Source organism: Stomoxys calcitrans, chromosome 3, assembly GCF_963082655.1.
Source record: "Stomoxys calcitrans chromosome 3, idStoCalc2.1, whole genome shotgun sequence".
NCBI classification, from domain to species: Eukaryota; Metazoa; Arthropoda; class Insecta; order Diptera; family Muscidae; genus Stomoxys; species Stomoxys calcitrans.
In genome coordinates, this window is record NC_081554.1 from 113,825,855 (window position 1) to 113,848,071 (window position 22,217).

Consider the following 22,217-nt stretch of genomic DNA (forward strand, 5'->3'; position numbering starts at 1 on the left):
TGAGCCAGACTTAGAGAGAGTGAGAGTATTGGATAATGAAATAAGCTATAACAAGAGAATGACGCTAGAAACACTGCATATTGTAAACACTACAACAATGGGACGCATGAACTACAAAGCTGACACAAAGGGATGTGCAAGCAACTACAGATGGCTAATAAACAGAGTGAACAAAGTCCAATAAGAACAAACGGTGACAAAACAGACAACGGCCAGTGAAGATTGTTGCATAGCTTTTAAGTTTTGTTTGTGTTCTTTGTTGTAAGTTAGCATTGCAAGGTTTTCTTGAAAATGCTCACCAACGGATTGAATATTCTAATTTAGATAATGTTAAAAATTAGAACGGTTGAAACTTTAAACAGATAAACTTTACGCCCTCTGTATAATCGGGATATTGGTTTATATGGCTATGGACTATCTCTGTCGAAAGTAAGCGTGCCCTAGACATACGGCGGACTTGGCTAGATCAACTTAAAATGTCATGACGATCTTAGACCTCACTGCTAAAAATGTTCGCAAATGAACTTAGTTGAAGGGCATAGTTCATTGCGATTTCGAGAGACGGAGGGGCTGGCAAATAAACGGACGTGGCTAGATCAACTTCACTAATAGTAAAAGTCTGCTGAAAATAGCAAACACTGTCTGCTGATTGTTAGTGGGTAAGTTTATTGCTATTACAATAGTAGTTCTACTTTTACAGCAGTAGTTCTGCAATTACAGGTAGGCGCAATGTTGAAAAGTCTGTGGTTTGCTGAAAATGACTGCTGTATAATTTATGATGGGTTTGTTAGAAGAAAGAAAAGATTTTTGGAAAGAAATGAGCAAAAAAAAGTTGCGGTCACACACACACAATCTTTGTTGGTGTTTGTAAAATAATTTTGGGCACAAACAGCGCACATGCGTTTTATGACATAATTAAAAAGGATCATCGTTACTGTTAACAATACACAGTTCACATAAATGGACAGATAAAAAAAGAGAAATATTGACCAGTAGGAAAATGCAAATGTGTGGTTGTTTACATTCCATTCGATTTTTTATAAAGGTTACGTTACAATTCCCATCATCTGAAGAAGTTCGGTCCAATGATGCCACCAGCCCATAAACCGCACCAAACTGTGACTTTTTCTGGATGCATTGGGAGCTCTGGCAATGCTTCTGACTGATCTACACTCCAAAATCGACAATTCTGCTTATTTTCCCACCAATTCGTCTCTGAACACAATTTTGAACTAATAAACATTCTTTACAGAGCGCTTGCAAGCGCTGTTCGTTTATATCTGGCATCAGATATAATTGTATCCGAAAAATAGTTATACATAATTGGATCAAATTGTGATCAGAGAGCTAATTGGATAAACTGGATCTCGAATTTGTCCCAGATATAAATAGGTCCAATTATATACAATAATATCTAATTGGAGTTTAAATTAAGAAAACAAAATGTTGTTTTGTTTTTCGTTGTTTGTTTATTTGATATCTAAACTCTTATTTTTAATTAAACTCTTATTTTTTAACATTTCCCATATAAGTGCTACCTCTACTTTTTGACGTCAGGGGGTTTGAACATAGGTCCTCTCGTTTGCTAGTCAGATGCGCTTCCAACTCAGCCAACCATTTTTATACCCGCCACCATAAGATGGGGCGTATACTAATTTCGTCATTCTATTTGCGCAATTCTTATCCGATTCGAATGAAATTTTGCACGACGTGTTTTGTTATGATATCCAACAACTATGCCAAGTATGGTTCAACTCGGTTCATAACCTGATATAGCTGTCATATTAACCGATCTGGGGACTTGACTTCTTGAGCTTCTAGAGAGCGCAATTCCTATCCGATTTGGCTGAACTTTTGTACGACGGATCCTCTCATGACCATCAACATACGTGTTTATTATTTGCATGACGCATTTTATTCTTACTTTCAACAACTGTGTCAAATAAGGTTCAAATCGGTTCATTACCTGATATAGCTGCCAAATAAACCGATCTGGGATCTTGACTTCTTGAGCCTTTAGAGTTCGCAATTATTATCCGATTTGGCTGAACTTTTGTACGACGGATTCTCTCATGACCATCAACATACGTGTTTATTATGGTCTGAATGAGTCTATAGCCCGAAACAGCTCCCATATAAATCGATCTCTCTATTTTACTTCTTGAGCCCCAAAAGGGCGCAATTCTTATTCGAATTGGCTGACATTTTACACAGGTCTCCAATATATAATTTAATTGTGGTCCAAACCGGACCATATCTTGATATCGCTCTAATATCAGAGCAAATTTTTTCTTGTATCCTTTTTTCCCTAAGAGATGTCGGGAAAAGAACTCGACAAATGCGATCCATGGTGGAGGGTATATAAAATTCGGCCCGGCCGAACTTAGCACGCTTGTACTTGTTTTATATTGTGCGCGGCTAAAGGTCTCCCGCCATCGTCTCCCGTCGGTACTCCCTTTTTTTTGCTTACTCTTGGAAAGTGGTTGTGAATTTGAGTTTCGTCTTACTCTTTGTGTTTGGGTTGCACTCGCATCCAACAAGTCGTTTATGTGTAGAGTATTGATCCAATAAAAGGAGCATTTTTTATCCGATTTCGATAAAATTTGGAACAATTTTTAGCAAAAAACTCCATGGATGAAAACTTTGGGCGAGAAACAATTAATAACCTTAATTGGCGAAATGTGCAAATGTAATTAAAAATATTTTACATTTTGTAATCATGTTACATTTAGAAAATTAAACGCCCATATATGACATATTATCAATTGTTAGCAGCAACAATCACATATTGATCAAATTAAACAAAAAAGACAAATATCGCACGTTTTGAGCATTGCAAACTTCGTTAGTAAAATGACCAATACTTTGGGATTACTAATGTAAATATATAATTTGCTATATAATTTAAACATTTGCACTTTAAAACGTTGAAAGAACAAAATTCAGTTATTTTTAGCGCAAAATATACATATATATAGTCCAAGATATAATTATATCTAAGGCCAGTTATAGTTATATATAGCATTTCTATTTAGATATATTGGGTTGCCCAAAAAGTAATTGCGGATTTTTCATATAGTCGGCGTTGACAAATTTTTTCACAGCTTGTGACTCTGTAATTGCATTCTTTCTTCTGTCAGTTATCAGCTGTTACTTTTAGCTTGCTTTAGAAAAAAAGTGTAAAAAAAGTATATTTGATTAAAGTTCATTCTAAGTTTTATTAAAAATGCATTTACTTTCTTTTAAAAAATCCGTAATTACTTTTTGGGCAACCCAATAATTATATATAGCAGATATAATTATATCTGGTCCCATATCCAATTATATCTACTATCAGATATAGTTATGTATAGCATCAGATATAACTATACATGGCAGATCCATTTGGATCTAATTAGATCCAACTATATTTTATACTATATATATTTGGATCTGACCAAATCAATTTTTTTACTCAAGATAGCATTAAATGAAAAGAAAAACTTTTTTCATTTCAGCAGATTTTTTTTGTAATATTATAGTAGATTTTTGTATTTCACACAGCAGGTTTTGTAAGTTGAAATAGCAGTACGAAATTTTAGCTAAAACAGCAGCACTATGTTTGCTGAAACAGCAGTAATGTCTGCTTTCCCTTTTTCAGCAAACAAAAACATTTGTGCTATTTTAAATGACAAATTTTGTTGAGAGTTAGAACGTCAAGACGATAAAGAATAACGATAAAGTATATATGTAGCTTTATGGGGTCGCAGATCAATATTTCAATGTGTTTCAATCAGAATGACTACAATATATTAGTACAATATCCTATGGTGGGTGGTGGAGGGTATAAAAATTTCAAAGTTTCGAGGGCTACCTTTATTTGTTCGGAAGAAAGCATGCTTTCAACAGGCAGACGGCCGGACATGGCTAGGTCGGCTTTGAATGTCATGGTAGTCAAGCATATAAATACTTTTTGGAATGATGAAATTAAATTGGTGAACATTTGGCTGTGCCGATGCAGTGAAATTTATTTGCTATCGTAGCAAAAATTTTTTGCCTTGTCAATACTAATATGTATTCAATATTTAATTTATATTTATCTAGAACATCAGCCCTTTGTTTGCTGAAACAGCAGTCATGTCTGCTTTCCCATTTTCAGCAGACTAAAACTGTTGCAAAGCAAAGATTTTGGCTATGTTGATTACGAGACAAACTTTTTTCGTAGCCAAGCTTCTTTCGTCTCGTCTGTGCTTGTTAGTTGTTTTGTTAGTATCAGTGTTTCTTTTTTTCAAGTTTTTCATGTGACCTCATATAAATGTTAATTTTGTTTTGCGTCTCCCCTTTCAGGAAATATTGTAACTGGGTTTCAGTACAATTTAAAGTTTAGACTCGTGCAGTGAAACTGGGTGTATGCGGTAAATATGACGGGAAAGAAACCGGAAAAGTCCGGCTATTGTAGCTGTAATACAGACCAGCAGTACGTGAATCCCTCGTTTGAACAGGATACAAATATAGGTCCTTCGTACACCTCGAGAAGGTGCAGTGTATCAACCAATCTTAACCAACCTGGCGAGAGCAATGTTCTCAGCGATAACGGATGCTGCGCCATACACAATAACGCTGGGTCACATCGAAAAGGTCACAGGTAAGTCCCACAAAATATTTTCTTGATTATAATTCTCTTTCTTTACGATCAAATCCTTACCTATGCATTTCAAGGTCGGCCATTATCAATATTTACTTAATTTGTGATAGCTGTTCCTTGGGCGTGTTTGATCATGTTTTGACTCGTCGAAGGGCCACCGTAACGCAGAGGTTAGAATGTCCGCCTATGACGCCGAAGGCCTGGGTTCAAATCCCGGCTATAACATCAGAAAAATGTTCAGCGGTAGTTTTCCCCTTACTAATGCTGGCTACATTTGTGGGATATCCTGCCATGTTAAAACTTCTGTCGCTAGGCGGCACACCGTTTAGACTCAGCAATAAAAAGGAGGTCCCTTATCATTGAGCTTAAACATAAATCGGACTGCACTCTTTGATATGAGAGGATATTCCCTATTTCTTAATGAAATGTTCATAGCAAATTTAGTAGTAGTAGTTTAATCGTCTTCAATTTTTGCCTTTTCCCAAAAATGGAAGAGAATCTGCGGTTTTACTTAAAAATCTTCTAAAATATTTAATCTTTATTACTGTCGACTGACAAACCACATTTGTTCTGGTAACAAAAACAAGTAAAAAAGCCGTTAAGTTCGGCCCGGCCGAACTTTGGATACCCACCACCTCGGGTATATAGGTGAAAATTGCATTCCTTATGTCCCATAGCAGTTATATCGAAATATGATCCGATTTGAGTCAAATACTAATAAGTACAAGTCATTGTTCAATTGTGTATAACAAAATATTGGTCTTTTTAGTAGCTATATCTAAAAATAAACCGATCTGAACCTTATACAACATGGATGTCGAAAAGCCTAACATAAGTCAATGTGTCAAATTTTAGTTAAATCGGATTATAAATGCACCTTTTTTAGGGTCAAGACTTTAAATCGAGATATCGGTCTATATGGCAGCTATTGCAGAAATACGTGGAGGGGCTCAACTCTGTCCCGATTTGCGGCAACATCGCACAATAAATACGCCTTTTATGGGCCGAAAACATTAAATAGAGAGATCGGTCTATATGGCAGCTATATCCAAATCTGGACCGATCTGAGTGAAAATGAAGAAAGATGTCGAAGGGCCTAACATAACTCACTGTCCCAAATTGCGGCGACATCGACCAATAAATGCGCTTTTTATGGCCACAAGATCTAACACCGAGAGGTCGGTCTATATGCCAGCTATGTCCAAATCTGGTCCGATTTGTGCCATAATGCAGAAGTATGTCAAGGGGCTTAACCTTACTCACTGTCCTAAATTTCGGCGACATCGGACAATAAATTGCGCTTTTTATGGGACCAAATTACAGCGAAATCGGATAATAAATGTTGCTTTAATGGGCCTAAGACCCTAAATCGGAGGATCGGTCTATATGGCAGCTATAACAAATCTGGACCGATCCGAGCTAAATTGAAGAGATATGCCGAAGGGCCTAATACAACTTACTGTCCCAAATTTCGGCAAAATCGGATAATAAATGTGGCTTTTATGGGCCTAAGACCCTAAATCGGAGGATCGGTTTATATGACAGCTATAACCAACTCTGATCCGATCAAGGCCAAATTGAAGAAATAGTGGAAGGGCCTAACACAACTCACTGTCCCAAATTTCAGCAAAATCGGATAATAAATGTGGCTTTTATGGGCCTAAGACCCTAAATCGGCGGATCGGTCTATATGGGGGCTATATCAAGATATAGATATATAGACAAAAAAAGAATCTGTGCAAAGTTTCAGCTCAATATCTCTATTTTTGAAGACTGTAGTGTGATTTCAACAGACAGACGGACGGACATGTCTATATCCTCTTAGATTTTTACGCTGTTCAAGAGTATATATATTGGGTTGCCCAAAAAGTAATTGCGGATTTTTTAAAAGAAAGTAAATGCATTTTTAATAAAACTTAGAATGAACTTTAATCAAATATACTTTTTTTTACACTTTTTTTCTAAAGCAAGCTAAAAGTAACAGCTGATAACTGACAGAAGAAAGAATGCAATTACAGAGTCACAAGCTGTGAAAAAATTTGTCAACGTCGACTATATGAAAAATCCGCAATTACTTTTTGGGCAACCCATGCATCGCATCCGACCGCAAGTGTCATCTCAGGTATCAGATCGGAAACCGCTCTAATCCATACGGATTTCCTATCTTCACCTCAATTATACCGCGATGGCATGACCTGCTCCTATCCTCTATCCATTCTCACCTTGCCCTAAGTGTCAACCGCAGTGGCTGCATCACACTTAATCTGTATGTCAATGTCAGATATCTGGAATAGTCTCCAGTGCCCTAGTAGGCGTGGTCCTCATCGCTCCGCCTATGCCAAGACAATAAGCGCTCTGAACCTGTTGTATTATCCTTACGTTGCACTTTTTCTCAATCGCAGTCCACCAAGCTGGTCTTATCACGCTCTTGTAGTGCCAGTGAACTATCTTATACTATCCTACGGCCCGTCTACATAGTGCCCAAAATCTATAAGCCTTCTCAGTACGCTCCTGAATGTGACACTTTCAATTCAGTTTCCTGTCCTAAGTATTTGACCTTATCTGATATCGAGATCGTTCTACTGAGAAAACGAGGTACGTCAAATTGTCCTACTTTCGCCTTTTTCGTGAACAGGCTGACCTAAGTCTTCTCTGGGTTAACAATGCGACCCCTGGGTTTAGCCCAGTCGTATGCCATCTGCAAGACCCTTTCGGCCCTTCTGCATAGCTGATTCGGATCCTTACCAAGGATCAGTCAGCATCCGTAATAGGTCATTTATGGTGGTCACCCATAGGAGTGGTCAAAAATGCTCCCCTGTGGCGAGACTTGTGCCACTTTCTTCCTTATATTTATGCCATGAGACCCACAATTTATCCGCCTGTTCCTTAGCATATGGTTTATCCAGTCTCTAAGGACCCTGTCCAACCGGTACTGGTCTGAGGATTGGTTGAGTGTGTCGTTCCGCACATTGTTAAAAGCCCCTTCGATGTCAATGCATACCGCGAATGTGTACGTCTTGGTATGCTGTTTGTATTTAAGCAGTTCGTTGGATGCCCTACTCCTTATCATGGTATCCACAATACGTTCCATGGTTTTGGTATGTGCAAGTTGTAGGTACGCTGTAAAAATAGTTGCCAGATGGGGCGCCAGATAGTCGGCCTCCTTCTGTAGTACCGCCGGAAATATTCCATCCGGGTGATTTCAGTGCTTGAAAGCTCATCAAGGTTTACTTAACCACAAATTTTGTAATGAACCTTGGACCAAACTCATTATTCCAACATTCCGGTGTCTCCGTGAGTCCCGTCGTATTCTGTGGAAAATGGGTTTTCATCGAAAGCCTCAACATGTTCTCCGTTTTCTCTGCTCTCACTCCCGTGTCGTCTACTATCGTTTTAGTTTGGACATGGGACATTAGTAGATCATTTAAATCTAAATTAAGTTCTACACAAACTGGTTGAAAGTGGTATCTTAGTTTTTTTTTCGCAAATTGTTTTGCTAAAATAACAGTTTTTGTCTGCTGGGAAAGCAGAGATAATTGTTGGTTCAGCAAACATGGGGTTGCTGTTTTCGCAAACATTTTCGACTGCTATTTTATAACAGAATCTGTTGTTTTAAATACAAAGTTGTGCCAAAACATTGAAGATTTTTATTACTTTGGGCATTTTTTCCATAGGGTGCCTAGCTAATGGCCAATATTATCATCAAATTCCCTGTATACATAACGTCGCATGAATTAGTATACATTTCGAAAGGTGGCTAGAGTCACTCATAAATTTTATTGTTCTGTGCATGTTAGGTTAGGTTTAAGTGGCAGCTTGCCCCAAACTCACTTAGACTTTTTCGTCCATTGTGATACCACAGGAACAGGAGAAGGAAGATACCTTCTAGTTCCTACCGTTGAACCGTCCAGATAGCTTTAAAAAGTCCAACAATTGCGAAAGTTAACATCCGCAAAATCAAACAAGTTCCCAAAGAACTGAGAAACTACAGAGGATCTCCTTCTGCCAGTGCGGGACACACACATAGCAGATGTTCTATAGTCTCTTCTTCTTCCACGTCCTCAAAGCTTCGGCAAAAGTCGTTGCTGACAACCTTCAGTCTGTCAGCATGTTTTTCGATCATACAGTGACCTGCCATGACGGACACAATGACTGAGACGTCTGTTTTCGCCAGCAACAACAAGGTGGTAGACCTGTTCAAGTCAAGGTAAGGCCACATAATTTTGGAGGGCTCACAGTCGTCGTTATGACATCATATCTTGTCCATTCCACCACTTCTGTAATTGGAAGGATCTCCGCTTGATACACGCGGCAGTGGTCGGGTAACCTTCTCGATATGACTATGTATATGTATGACTATGTATATAGACTTTGAACTATGTATTTCCATATTCTTCTTTTCCCTCTCTTTCATATTCCCTGTCACTCCCTGAAAAAGCATATCTGTGAACACTTGACAAAACCTCATACATACATACATCCTCATGCATATCTGGAAATCCAAGAATTTTGTTATAAATGTTTCTTTTGAAGGCGGTTCTTCCTGTCTTACCAGGATTTTTTTGCGATTTTGGTTTCAAAGTTATGCAATATGTCAAACAACATATCTCTGCTATTTTTTTTAAATTGCGTATGACAAAAGAACATAAATCAAAATAGTTGCCCGTTTTCTAAAAGATTCAAAAAATGAACGCAAAGTCCTTTTGACAAAACAACTTATTGTATGCCTCTAATTGTTTTTAAAGAGTGCTTTTGATAAAACAAAAAAAAAAATAAAAATAAAAATATGCCAGTTTTACAAAAAAAAAACATTATTCGACATAGTAAGCACTAATTTAAATTTTCGTGCTTAAAATAAATTTGGCAAACAACATGTATTTTTACTACTTTTTACTACTTTTATGTGCTATTTTCGCTCCCCTGTAAAATTTGTATTTTGGAGATATTGTTTTTCAAATGTTCACAGATATCATTATTACACGAATGAGGTACCAAAAATACAAATATTTTTTTTTTTTACGGTTACCCCAAAATAAATGAATTTGAGACTTGAAACATAGTTGTTAGGGGAATAACAAACCTGAATATATGTCAAAAGGATAAAGCTAAAGTATGCATGTTCGAGGGCTGCTATATACATTTCTGGCCAAGGCAACACCAAGTGTTGCCAAGTTCAATGTGACATTTCCATTGGAAAGTTTGACATTTTCTATCCTAATCGTACTCAGAACGCGTTGACAAACGACTATCATGTGTATTGTTTACAGCCAAAAAATGAAGTGGACAAAAAATTTAATTAGCCGGTGAACATTTTCCTGCGACCATTTTCACCACTTTCGAAGTGGATTATCACGACAAGAGGGCGTTGATGTTCTTTAATCTTTGTATGACGATGAAGCATCATCCTATTGCACTATGAATGAACTGTTTTAATGAATTCAGTAGTGGCCGACGCTCGCTTAAGTTCAAATTCCGTGAAGGTCATCCAAAAATGGCCATTGTGCCAAAGAACGTTTATGCCGTGCAAGTATTTATGCAGGATCGTCATTTGACGTACCATGAGATAGAGGCATCCTTGGGCGTTTCTGCCACCAGCGTACGTTCGATATTGCATGAACTCTATGCCGTAAAAAAGGTTTGGTCTCGTTGAATTCCGTACAATTTGACAATCGCTCAAAAAAGGCTCGTACCGATTGGTGCGAAGAAATGTCGAAAAATAGTCTGCTGAAAATAGCAAACACTGCCTGCTGGCGGTTAGCAGTTAATTTTGGTGCTATTACAGCAATAGTTCGGCAATTTCAGAACAGCAGGCTGACTGCTGAAAAGTTCGTTGTTTCGGTGAAAATGACTGCTGGTTAATCTATATGAAAGAGAAGTTTTTGGAAAGAAAATGAGAAAAAAACTAGATTACGGTCACACGCCCATACACTCAAAGCAAAAATAGCAAAATGCGACAACAGTTTCCTGTTATTTTCAAACGGTAGAAAAATGCAAAAATTTCATATTACAAAAAATTTTATACTATATTCAGACCAAAGTTGTTTTGAGCAAACGACGCGTTTTCCCCTTATAATGCTCTGAAAACGCCTCGTTTTTCCTTTACAATATATAAGGGCAAAACGACTCGTTTGCCACAAAAACGAGCCATTCAAAGCATGAGAGTCCAAATAAGTGCCAAAATTGTGCTATATAAACACAGCCCTGAATAATGTCAAAAAACAAAAATTAAATTTTTCAAAAAAAAAAATATATATATAAAATAAACAACATTTTACATATGAAGCAAGAAAAAAAATCTAACGACAGTGCATCATAACATTTACGATGAAGTGTGAAAAAATTTAATAGCCAAAAAAAATCTCAATTAGTGTGAACAGTTGAGCTGTTTTTCAAAAAGATATAAGCAAAACGATTCAATGTAGACATGACATTGGCTTCCTATGTTACAAATATAACGTCAAATTGTTTCCAATTATCTACAATTTGCATATTTTGGAACGAGTTCAAAAAACAGCAGATAAAATAACTGCTACTATTATATTTTAAACAAAGAGTTACATTGACATTTTTATACCCTCCACCATAGGATGGGGGTATACTAAATTCGTCATTCTGTTTGAAATATTCGTCTAAGACCGCACAAAGTATATATATTCTTGATTGTCATTACATTTTAAGTCGATCTAGTCATTTCCGTCCGTCTGTCTGTCTGTCGAAGGCACGCAAACTTTCGAAGGAGTAAAGCTATCCGATTGACATTTTGTACAAATACTTCTTATTAGTGTAAGTCGGATGGGATTGTAAATGGGCCATATCGGTCCATGTTTTAATATAGCTGTCATATAAACCGATCTTAGATTTGTACTTTTTGAGCCACTAGAGGGCGCAATTCTTATCCGATTTGGCTGAAATTTTGCACAAAATGTTTTGTCATGGTTTCCAACAATCGTGCTAAGTGTGGTTGAAATCGGACCATAACCTGAAGTAGCTGTCATATAAACCTATCGTGGTCTTGACTTATTGAGCCACTAGACGGCGCAATTATCCGTGTTTTGTTACGACTTCCAACAACTGTGCTAAGTATGGTTCAAATCGATCCATAACCTGATATAGCTGTCATATAAACCTATCTAGGGTCTTGACTTCTTGAGCCTCTAGAGGGCGCAATTATTATCCGATTTTGCTGAAATTTTGAACAACGGCTTCTCCTAAGGCTTTCAAGATACGTCTCAAGTATGGTCTGAAACGGTCTATAGCCTGTTACAGCTCCCATATAAAGGATTCAATTCTTACTCGAATTGGCGGCAATTTCACATAATGATTTCTCCTATGGTCTCCAACATTCAATTCTATTTAGGTTCGAATCGGACCAGAACTTAATATAGCTCCTATAGCATAGCAATTATTTTATTTTATCCTTTGTTGGCCAGAAAAGAGATACCGGGAAAAGAACTCGACAAATGCGATCCATGGTGGAGGGTATATAAGATTCGGCCCGGCCGGCGTGCTAAGTTCACGCTTTTGCTTGTTTTTGTACCCCCCACCATAGGATGGGGGTATACTAATTTCGTCATTCTGTTTGTAACACCTCGAAATATGCATCTGAGACCCCATAAAGTATATATAGTCTTGATCGTCATGTTATTTTAAGTCGATCTAGCCATGTCCGTCTGGTGTAGCCGTCATATAAACCGATCTTGGATCTTGACTTCTTGAGCCAATAGAGCGCGCAATTCTCATCCGATTTGTATGAAATTTTGCATGAGGTGTTTTGTTATGACTTCCAATAACTGTCCTAAGTATAGCGTAAATCGGTGTTGAACCTGATATAGCTGCCATATAAACCGATCTGGTATCTTGACTTCTTGAGCCTCTACAAGGCGCATTTCTCATCCGATTTGGCCAAATTTTATACAACGGCTTCTCTCCTTTTCTTATTAAATATGTAGCGAGCAATGAATGTTATTGTAGCTTTCTTTCAGTTTGTTGAAGTCTCTCGATTCACAATTTGCGAAAATTTCACATCCATAAAGTAGAGTGGATATGAGGTAAGATTTCGCTTAAAGCATACGGACTTGAAATGGTGTAGAAGTCCGCACAGACCATAAACTTCGCACAATTCCTTGAACTTTACTAACAGCTTTGTTAATATGATTGGTTCATGTCTGTTTCGAGTTGAATTTTACAGCAAGGTTGCAGGATGAAAGAAACACGAGTTTCTATGGCTGAGTGAGTCAGAGTAATTCTAAATGGAGGAATTTGGTTAGCTGATCGTTTTGAAATTTTCATTAGATTAGTCTTTGACGGCTTGAAACAGAGACTATTTTTACTCGCCCAGTTCTGGGTTTCATTTAGTACGCAATTTGGCTTAGCGCTGGAGAAAAGCTGAATGCATCGGAATATCAGGTAGATCATTTATGTATACAGAAAAAATTAAGGGACCAAGGATCGAGACCTGCGGAACACTTCTAATGGTTCTTATTTCTTTCCATTTTCGCTTACTATCCATTGAATTTTCAAATTTTCTGTCGTAATACTCCTTTTTTACCACAACTTTCCTATCGGATTTGAAAGTGTCATACAGTGTATGCAGTCTATAACGTTTCCACCTTTTGTATGCCAAATTTCGAACACTGATCTAGTGCTTGATTTCAGGCGCAAACCATGACTGTTGTTTTCTGTTAGTATAAATGACTTTGACAGGTATACATGTGTCGTAAATTGAACAAACATCGACACCTTCCATGTAGAAAGTCTCTTCCCGAGGTACTTCATCCAAACTTTGATGCAGAAGTGGCCAGTCAATGTTGTTGAAGTCGCGATAGGTTGATGTATAAACAGTGGGTTACATTTCGAAGTTGTGTGACAAAAAGCTGATCCAGATTTGGATATAGCTGCCATATAGACCGATCTCTCGATTTAAGGCTTTGGTGCCATAAAAGACGCATTTATAATCCGATTTCACTGAAATTTGACACAGTGACTTATGTTAGGCTTTTCGACATCCGCGTCGTATATGGTTCAGATCGGTCTACTTTTAGATATAGCTACTAAAAAACCCATATTTTGTTATGCACAATTTAACAATGACTTGTGCTTATTAGTATTTGGTCTTTCTAAATAATTAAATTCTTCTATTTCATTTTGTTTCCCAACAACCCCATCATAAATAACGTGGCAGCAGACATTTTCAGCAGTCAGACTGCATTTCTGAAATTGCTTATATTTCGCTGTGACAGCAAAACTACTGCTGTATTAGCAGTAAATTTAACTACTAATAGCCAACAGTCAGGGTTTGCTTTATCAGCAGGCTTTTTTCTATGAATATGCAATACATTTACAGTCGAAACCGCAAAAGTGTAATATGTTTAAGTGAAATATCCCGCTTAAATTAAAAATAATCGCTCATTTTAGGCATTATTCAATGCAATTGAATTCGCTTAAATGATACATCGCTTACACTCCACAATTCGTTTTTATATGAAAAAATTAAAATTGCATAAGTGAAAAAGGATTTTCTTTGGAAAACAAAAAAGATCTGGTCATCAAAAAAATTTGCAAAAACACATTTTTAAAGAATGCTACCGAGCATAGCTATTTTCGATTCGAAATGAATTTCACTTACCCGAGCTTATCTGAAAATAACGTAAAGGTGAAACAAAATGTGCGGATTTTTAACGTTTCACTTATTCGGTTTCGTCTGTGTCTTCTTTCATTTAAGACAAATTCAATCAAATTTTATCCAATGGAAATATTCCGGCTTTCGTTGTTTATGTTTAACAAAGAAGGCCTTAAATTTGTGTGCCTTTGCTATGCCGAGCTTTTCTTTCGTCATCTAGGGCTGGCAGGATTCATTCACCTTAAATAATTAATTGGTGTATTTGAATATGGGCGATACGTAGTAAAATCGATAGCGCCGTTGTTGTATGTTTTTTTTCGGCGGTGCAAACAACACACTTGGGCAGGTATGCTCGCCAGTATAGCAAAACCATAGTAGGGTAAGCAGTGTGGCACGTTTTTTACTCCTTGGTAGTAACTGTCGGTCGGTACGTTGACTATTTCTTTGTAAAAGACCCAAAAACTCAAATTTAGTGGCATCAGTACTCAATCGGCATTGCTTTACGAACCATTAAAGCTAACCTTTATGTCATAGTTTCGTGCACTTTAAATTGAAAAGGCCACGCTTTAATACTATGCTAGCAGTTTGCTTGGTAGCTATAAATATCCGCGCGGAATTGTTAAATTGAAAATACAATAATTCAATTACACTCACGTTCACTTGGTTGTCATTATTCAAAGGACTTATTGATTTTTTTGGAATTATGCTACCAACAACCAACATATAGAGGGTGATTTTTTAGCTGTTATCATTTTAGCAATACCGGTTTAAACAGCTTTTGCTTAACTATTAAACATCTTAAGGTTGGTCCTCATTTTACCACGAATCGTCTTACAAACGAACAACGCTTGCAAATTATTGAATTTTATTATCAAAACGCGTGCTCTGTTAAGAAAGTTAACGCGCGCTTTTTCCATTCAAACTTCATGTTTGGGAGATCTGCGGACAGCCGGAGTTTAGTACGAATACTGCATGTCTCCAGTCACCAAGAGCCTCATCCAACAGACTCATCTGGTTGAAAGATTGGGATTACATTCACTTAGTCTTCCAAGTATCGATTCAAAATCTGAGGGTATCCTTGGTATCCAACCGTGCGCGGATACCAGCTTGCGTCGTCACAAACTGGAGGAAATTGCGCAAGAACATCGTAGTCTACTGATGACAGTCAATTGACTATCCCACACCAATTATTCCTAGGTATGCAGCCCTGTTCGTCTCCCTTGTCGACAACTGCCATCACCAAACTGTCCCTAGCGACATAAGCAAAGGTTCTTGGACCCATCTTACTATTGTTCGCGCTAGTTCTTTTAGGCGAATTGCGAAAAATTGATTATAAATGGTGAATTTTTTAGCTATTGTATTTCTGGCAACGCTGGTTTAAATAGCTCACGCTCGTTTCGTGTTTTGTTTCACTGTCAAACATCTTCAGTTTGGTCTATAATTTAACCATGAATCGTCTTACAAACGAACATCGCTTGCAAATTATTGACTTTTATTATTAAAATGAAACGAAACTAATTTTTGGCTCAATGGGTACGCAAATAAGCTGAATTGTCAATTTTAGATTGATGAAGCATTGCAAGAGCTACCAATGCATCCAGAAAAAGTCACAGTTTGGTGCGGTTTATGTGCTGGTGGCATCATTTGACCGTACTTCGTTAAAAATGATGCGAATCGTAACGTAAGTGAGAATGGTGTGCGCTATCATGAGAAGATATCCAACCTTTTTTTTTTACCAAAAATGCAAGAGATTGACATGTGGTTTCAACAAGACGATGCCACATGCCACAGCACGCGTAACAATGGACTTATTGAGAGATGAGTTCGGTGAAAATTTTATTTAAAGTTCGGGACCGGTCAATTGGCCGCCTAGGTCGTGTGATTTAATGCCTTTAGTATTTTTTGTAGGGCTATGTTGAGATTCAACATAGCCCCTGTCTATACAGACAAGCCCGCTTCAATTGACAGATTGGAAGACAACATTGAAGTATTTATTAGTGAGATACCGGCCGAAATTTTGGAAAGAGTATGCCAAAATTGGACTAAGCGGACGGACCATTTGAGGCGCAGTCGCGGTCAACATTTGGATGAAATTATCTTCTATCATTAAATTATATGGTCCGTACTATTGATTCAAATACAAATCTCATGCATTTTTCTGAATTTTATGTGTGTGTGTTTTTTTTTTTAGAAAAACTTTCGTGTAGCTCTTAAAATATCACCCTTTTGTAAAATTGTTTGACATGTTCTAAGAAGATCTACCTAAATAAAAGCATTGATCGCCGAGAACGGTTTTTTGCTTGTGACTGGATGAAATATGGCGGTGGTTGTAGACGTACATTTGTGTGGTTGGTGAATTTGCAAATTAACATCCAAATATTGTTGGCGGCGTGGTGTAAATGGCGGTTGGAAATGACGTTAGCGAGGCTGTGACTGATGTGCGTTTATGGTCACGTACCTGTGATTATGTACTTTGGAGCGCACTTTGAAGTTCTTGGCCTAGGCTGTTGCTGTGGTTTAACCTAACTTGTGCATCCGATAGCTGGATCTCCAACAGATTAATCTGTCCATGCATCTCTGATGGGATGGAGAGCGCTGGCTGTGGCGTGAACATTGACACTGTTCTAGCAGGCTTGATGGTTGTGACGCCTCTTGTTGTAGTGACTCACTTTCCATTTACTTCCAGGAAGGAGTTTGGTGCTGGCTGCCCTCCATATGAGGTTGGTGGCTGCCCCACCCTAAAACCTACTAAACATATATTTAGACCAATCACAACAATATGAAACTCAAATGAAAGGTATTTAGGTATTTATTTTAGGTATTTGTGAGTAGAATACGAATCTGATATCCAAATGTGGGACCACGTTTCTGGGGGTGGACCCCTTCCTCAAAACACCCCCCAAACAGGTCTTATTTACTGACCATGGGAATATGGGGCTTAATTAAAAGGTATTTGAGTGTAGAATTAGCATCTGATATCCAAATATGGGACTAAGTGTTTGGGGGGCCGCCTCTCCCCAAAAACATCCCCCAAAGGGGACAAATTTACGACCATAGCCATATGGGGCTCAAATGAAAGGTCTTTGGGAGTAAAGCACGACTTTGATATCAATATACGGGAAAAGTGTCTATGGGGCCACCCCACCCCAACAACACCACCCAAATAGTAAATATTTGCTGACTACTGCAATATGAGGCTCAAATAAGAGGGTTTTTAGAGTAGAACACGAATACGATATATATTTTTAAGGCCAACTCACTCAGTGGCTACCCATCTCACAAAACACTCCCTAAGCCGGTCATTATTGCCGACTATGGAAATATAGGGCTCAAATAAAAGGTATGTGGGAGTAGACCACGTATCTGTTATCAACATTAGGGTCCAACTGTCTAGCGGACGTCCCACCACCATAACAACCCCCAAATAGGACATATTAGCTCACCAAGACAATTTGGGTCTTCAAGAAAGTGGAACTAAATATTTGTAGTTTTTATGACCAATACCCCAAACCGGACATATTTGCTGACTTTTGCAATAAGTTTAAATGAGATTAGAAAACGAATTTGATATCCAATTTTGAGGGCAATGGCAATATGGGGCTCAAATAAATGATATATTTTCCGGGCCAATCCCCAAAACACCCCTAAATCAGGCATATTTACCGACCATGTCAATGTGGAGCTTAAATGAAAGGTATTGGGGGTAGAGCAAGAATTGATACCCACTTTCGGGAAATTTTGTGGGGTTCTACCCCTTTCCCAAAATACACCACAAACAGCAATTTTTTACTGACCATCGCAATATGGGGCTCAAATAAAGGTATTTGGGAGTAAAATACGAATTTAATATCCATATGTAGGACCATGTATTTAGGGCATCACCCCTTTCCCAAAACACCCCCAAAGGAAAAAAATGTTTCGACCATGCCAATATGTGGCTCAAAAGAAAGTATTTAAGATTAGAAAACGAATTTGATAACCTATTTTGGGGCCATGTGTTTGGGGGACGCTTCATCCTGTATTTGAGAGAAGAGCACGATGCTGATATTTTTTCAGGGCCAAGTATCTGGGGGACCACCTCTCCCCCGAAAACACCACTAAATCAGACATCATGAGAATATCGGACTGAAATGAAATATTTTAAGAATGGAGTACACCTTACATCCAAACTTAAATTCGTAGACCAATAAAGATCATGTGGGATTCAGATAAAGGCACTTATATTGTTAAACTGTTAGTCAAGTTAGCATGGTATTTCACTAAAAGATCTTTAATTGTCGAAAATAGATATTCCAAGGAAAATTTTATTCCATATAAAATAAAAAGAAGGCACAGTGGAGCGGGCCCGGGTCAGCTAGTTGTTTATAAACTGGCCGTTTACTTTTATGCCAATGCTTTCGCCTTCAAGTGTTTTTTTTTTGGAAAGTTCGTTCTGAATATATAATGAATAGTAGAGGGGAGAGTATACACCCTTGCCTAACGTCTCTTGAAATTTCGATTTCTTTAGTTTGCTTTCCGCTAACATCAACTCGTGCCGAGGGACTCCAGTACAGGTTTCTTATGCATCGGAACTCTTTCCCCTGTATATCAGTATCTTTAAGCACTTCTATTAGTTTGTCGTGCTTGACCGTGTCAAAGCATATAAAAACCTCTTTTTGAGCATCTCTACAATTCTGAATTAATACTTCCACACAAAATAACGCCTCTCTTGTGCCCATATTTTATCGGAACCCAAACTTCTTATTGCAGCTTCGCATTTGATATATATCATTTTGTGAATAGCTTTTATACCCTCCACTATAGGATGGGAGTATACTAATTTCGTCATTCCGTTTGTAACTCCTCGAAATATTTGTCTAAAACCCCATAAAGTATATAAATTCCTGATCGTCATGAAATTTTAAGTCGGTCTAGCCATTTCCGTCCGAAAACACGCTAGTAAAGCTAGCCGCTTGAAATTTTGCACAAATACTTCTTATTAGTGTAGGTCGGTTGGTATTGTAAATGGGCCATATCGGTCCATGTTTTGATATAGCTGCCATATAAACCGATTCTTGAGCCACTAGAGGGTGCAACTCTTATCCGATTTAGCTGAAATTTTGCATGACGTGTTTTGCTATGACTTCCAACTGTGCCAAATATGGATTAAATCGGTCCATGTTTTGATAAAGCTGCCATATAAACCGATTTGTGAGGCACTAGAGGGCGCAATTCTTAACCAAATTAGCTGAAATTTTGCATGACGTGTTTTGCTATGACTTCCAACTGTGTCAAATATGGTTTAAATCGGTCCATACCCAGATATAGCTAACATATAAACCGATTTGGGATCTTGACTTCTTGAGCCTCTAGAAGGCTCAATTATTATCCGATTTGGCTAAAATTTTATACAACGGTTTCTCCCATGACCTTCAACATACGCCTCAAATATGGTCTGAATCGGTCTATAGCCTGATACAGCTCCCATATAAAACGATCTCCCTCTTTTACTTCTTGAGACCTTAAAGGGCGCAATTCTTATTCGAATTGGCTGAAATATTACGCAATGACTTTTACTATGGTCTCGGATTATAACTTGATATGGCTATAATACCAGCAATTATTTTCTTTTATCCTTTTTTTGCCTTAAAAGAGATACCGGGAAAAGAACTCGACATATGCGATCCATAGTGGAGGGTATATAAGATTCGACCCGGCCGAACGCTTTTACTTCTTAGAAAAAACTTAAGTACATGACTCATTAGATATATTAGTCTGAACTCGCTGCATTGTTTTGCATTAACTTTCTTCGGAATGGCGATATAAGTGGGTCAAAGGAAATCATCTGGATATAAGCCGGTTTCGTATTTATTGTTAAAAAGTTTGGTTAGGAGTTGTATATTGTCTGTATCTATCAGTTTAAATAATTCCGGATGAACTTCATCTGGACCTGTAGCTTTTCTATCTTTTGGCAATTTTATAGCATTTTCCACTTTATTTTTTGTAATTGGATTCTTGTTATGGGGTTCTCCACAATAATTTCAAGCGCCGATCGTCGTTTTTGTCTGCCAAGTCAAACACTGCTACATTGTTATCATCAATTCAGATCGAGCTTTATGTCTTTTTATAAATTCCGGTGGATTCCTTTATTTTTTTGTGAAGGTTAAAAGTTGGTTTAACCAGACATGCAGAGATGCCAATACTGAACTGCTGCGCAAGCAGGCAAGATCTTCGTGTGCCAATGTGCTTAGGCGCGAGAAATTTCTTTACGAACAGCGTTTGCGTACTAAGGTTCTTGCTTCTACACGAGGGAGTAAGAGCTTTTGGTCGTTCGTGTAGAGAGGAAGGGGTAGTTCTTCAGCTATTCCAACTCTTGTTAGGGATGATCAAACGTTCACTGACCCGGTTGATAAGGCTAACCTGTTGGCTGATATATTTGCAGGGAATAGCAATCAACCACTCCCCTCAATCGAAAATGTATTTGGCGTCATGCCCCAAATATTTTTTCGAACTCGTGGAGTTAAAGAAAAGTTAAAAGAATCTAGACGTAAAAAAAATCCCCGGGCCCGGATGGCAAATCATCACTTGTCTTACGCAAGTGTTATTCGACGCTCACTCATCCATTACGCAACCTTTCAACCTTGGCTACCGTGCGGGAGTCTTCCCGGTGCGTTGGAAGGTTACGAACGTTCAGCCTATACCCAAGAAGGGTGAGGCAAACAACCCTGCGAATTATTGGCCAATTGCGATATGCTCCGTTCTCTCCAAGGTCATAGAGAGCATGGTTAATCACCATCTTGTGAGGTATTTAGAGTCTAATGGCCTTCTTATCGACCAACAGTATGGGTTCCGCAGAAATCGCTCTACGGGCGACCTCATGGCACTAGGGTTGGGCACGGTGCACTACTATCAAAGCTTGTCGCATTTGGTGTCGGTAATGGCTTCATTCGATTTATTTCGAGCTTTCTCAGAGATCGCACTATTCGAGTCGTTATAGATGGGTTCTCATCCAATGAGCATAAATTGACCGCAGGTGTATCCGAGAGCTCTGTTCTTTATCTTTATCTTTCTCCTTCTCTTTTTCTTATTTTCATCAACGATCTATTGGGTCAAACATCGAATCCGATCTACTCATTTGCGGATGACAGTAATCTCTGTCATTCGTACTTATTCGACCATAGGCCGAGTCTTCGAGAGATTGAGGACAAGAGGTGGGTTATGGACGATACGCTCTGCCAGGATTTGCTGGCCATTTCTGAGTGGGGTCGCATGAATCGAGTTGATTTTAATGGACAGAAGACTCAGTGCTGCTTGTTGTCGCACAAACGATTCACTGACCCATTAGATCATCTTTGTCTATCAACGGTGTAGATGTTGAGCAATCAGAATCTCTTGATGTTCTGGGCATGAAAATACAAAGTGATGTCCGTTGGGCTAAACATGTATTTGAAGTGTCGAAAGAAGCATTCAGGTGTTTAGGCTTCCTTAAACGGTGTAAGAATTACTTCACTCCGTCTGATCTTTTTAACATCTACACCACTTTCATAATGGGCTGTATGGGCTGGAGCTTCAAAATCATCCCTGGAGCTCCTGGACCATGTACAGAAGAGAGCGATGGCGTTGATTGGGGACAGTGGGGTGTCCAACTCTATTGCCCTCATTGAACTACGTCGCAATGTGGGTTGTTTGGCGCTGTTCTATCGGTTGTTGTTGTTGTAGCAGTTTATTGTGTACTATCTTTCGTTTGCTTGATTCTGTTGAGTGTCAAGACCCAGGAACTCCGCGACTAAGATGGGGTGCGTCCACAGGGATCTGGGTCTGAGTCGAGTGGGTCTGGCCGGGCAGTTAAACAGGTGACGTGTATCGTGCGGTCCCTGGTTACAGTCGGGACATACATCTTGCACGTCGGCATCAATCCTAGCTCTGTGGGAATTGAGGCGGCTGCATCTGCCGGAACGTAATTGAGCCAGAATCACTCTGGTTTGCCGGGGGAGG

The 22,217-nt window shown here is 38.5% G+C and overlaps 1 protein-coding gene across 14 annotated transcripts in view; it reads left to right on the forward strand.

Annotated features, from left to right (window-relative positions):
• The window catches only part of LOC106081144 (solute carrier organic anion transporter family member 5A1), a 147,526-nt gene that overhangs the window by 91,559 nt on the left and 33,750 nt on the right, over positions 1-22,217 (forward strand). For 13 of the 14 annotated variants that reach the window (XM_013242904.2, XM_059365310.1, XM_059365309.1 and 10 more), the window contains one exon: positions 4,327-4,624. In XM_013242904.2, coding sequence (XP_013098358.1) covers positions 4,401-4,624 — 224 coding nt within the window. In that variant the 5' untranslated portion in view covers positions 4,327-4,400. Of the gene's footprint in view, positions 1-599; positions 660-4,326; positions 4,625-22,217 lie in introns of those variants that run through there. The other variant, XM_059365313.1, reaches the window with a different exon arrangement.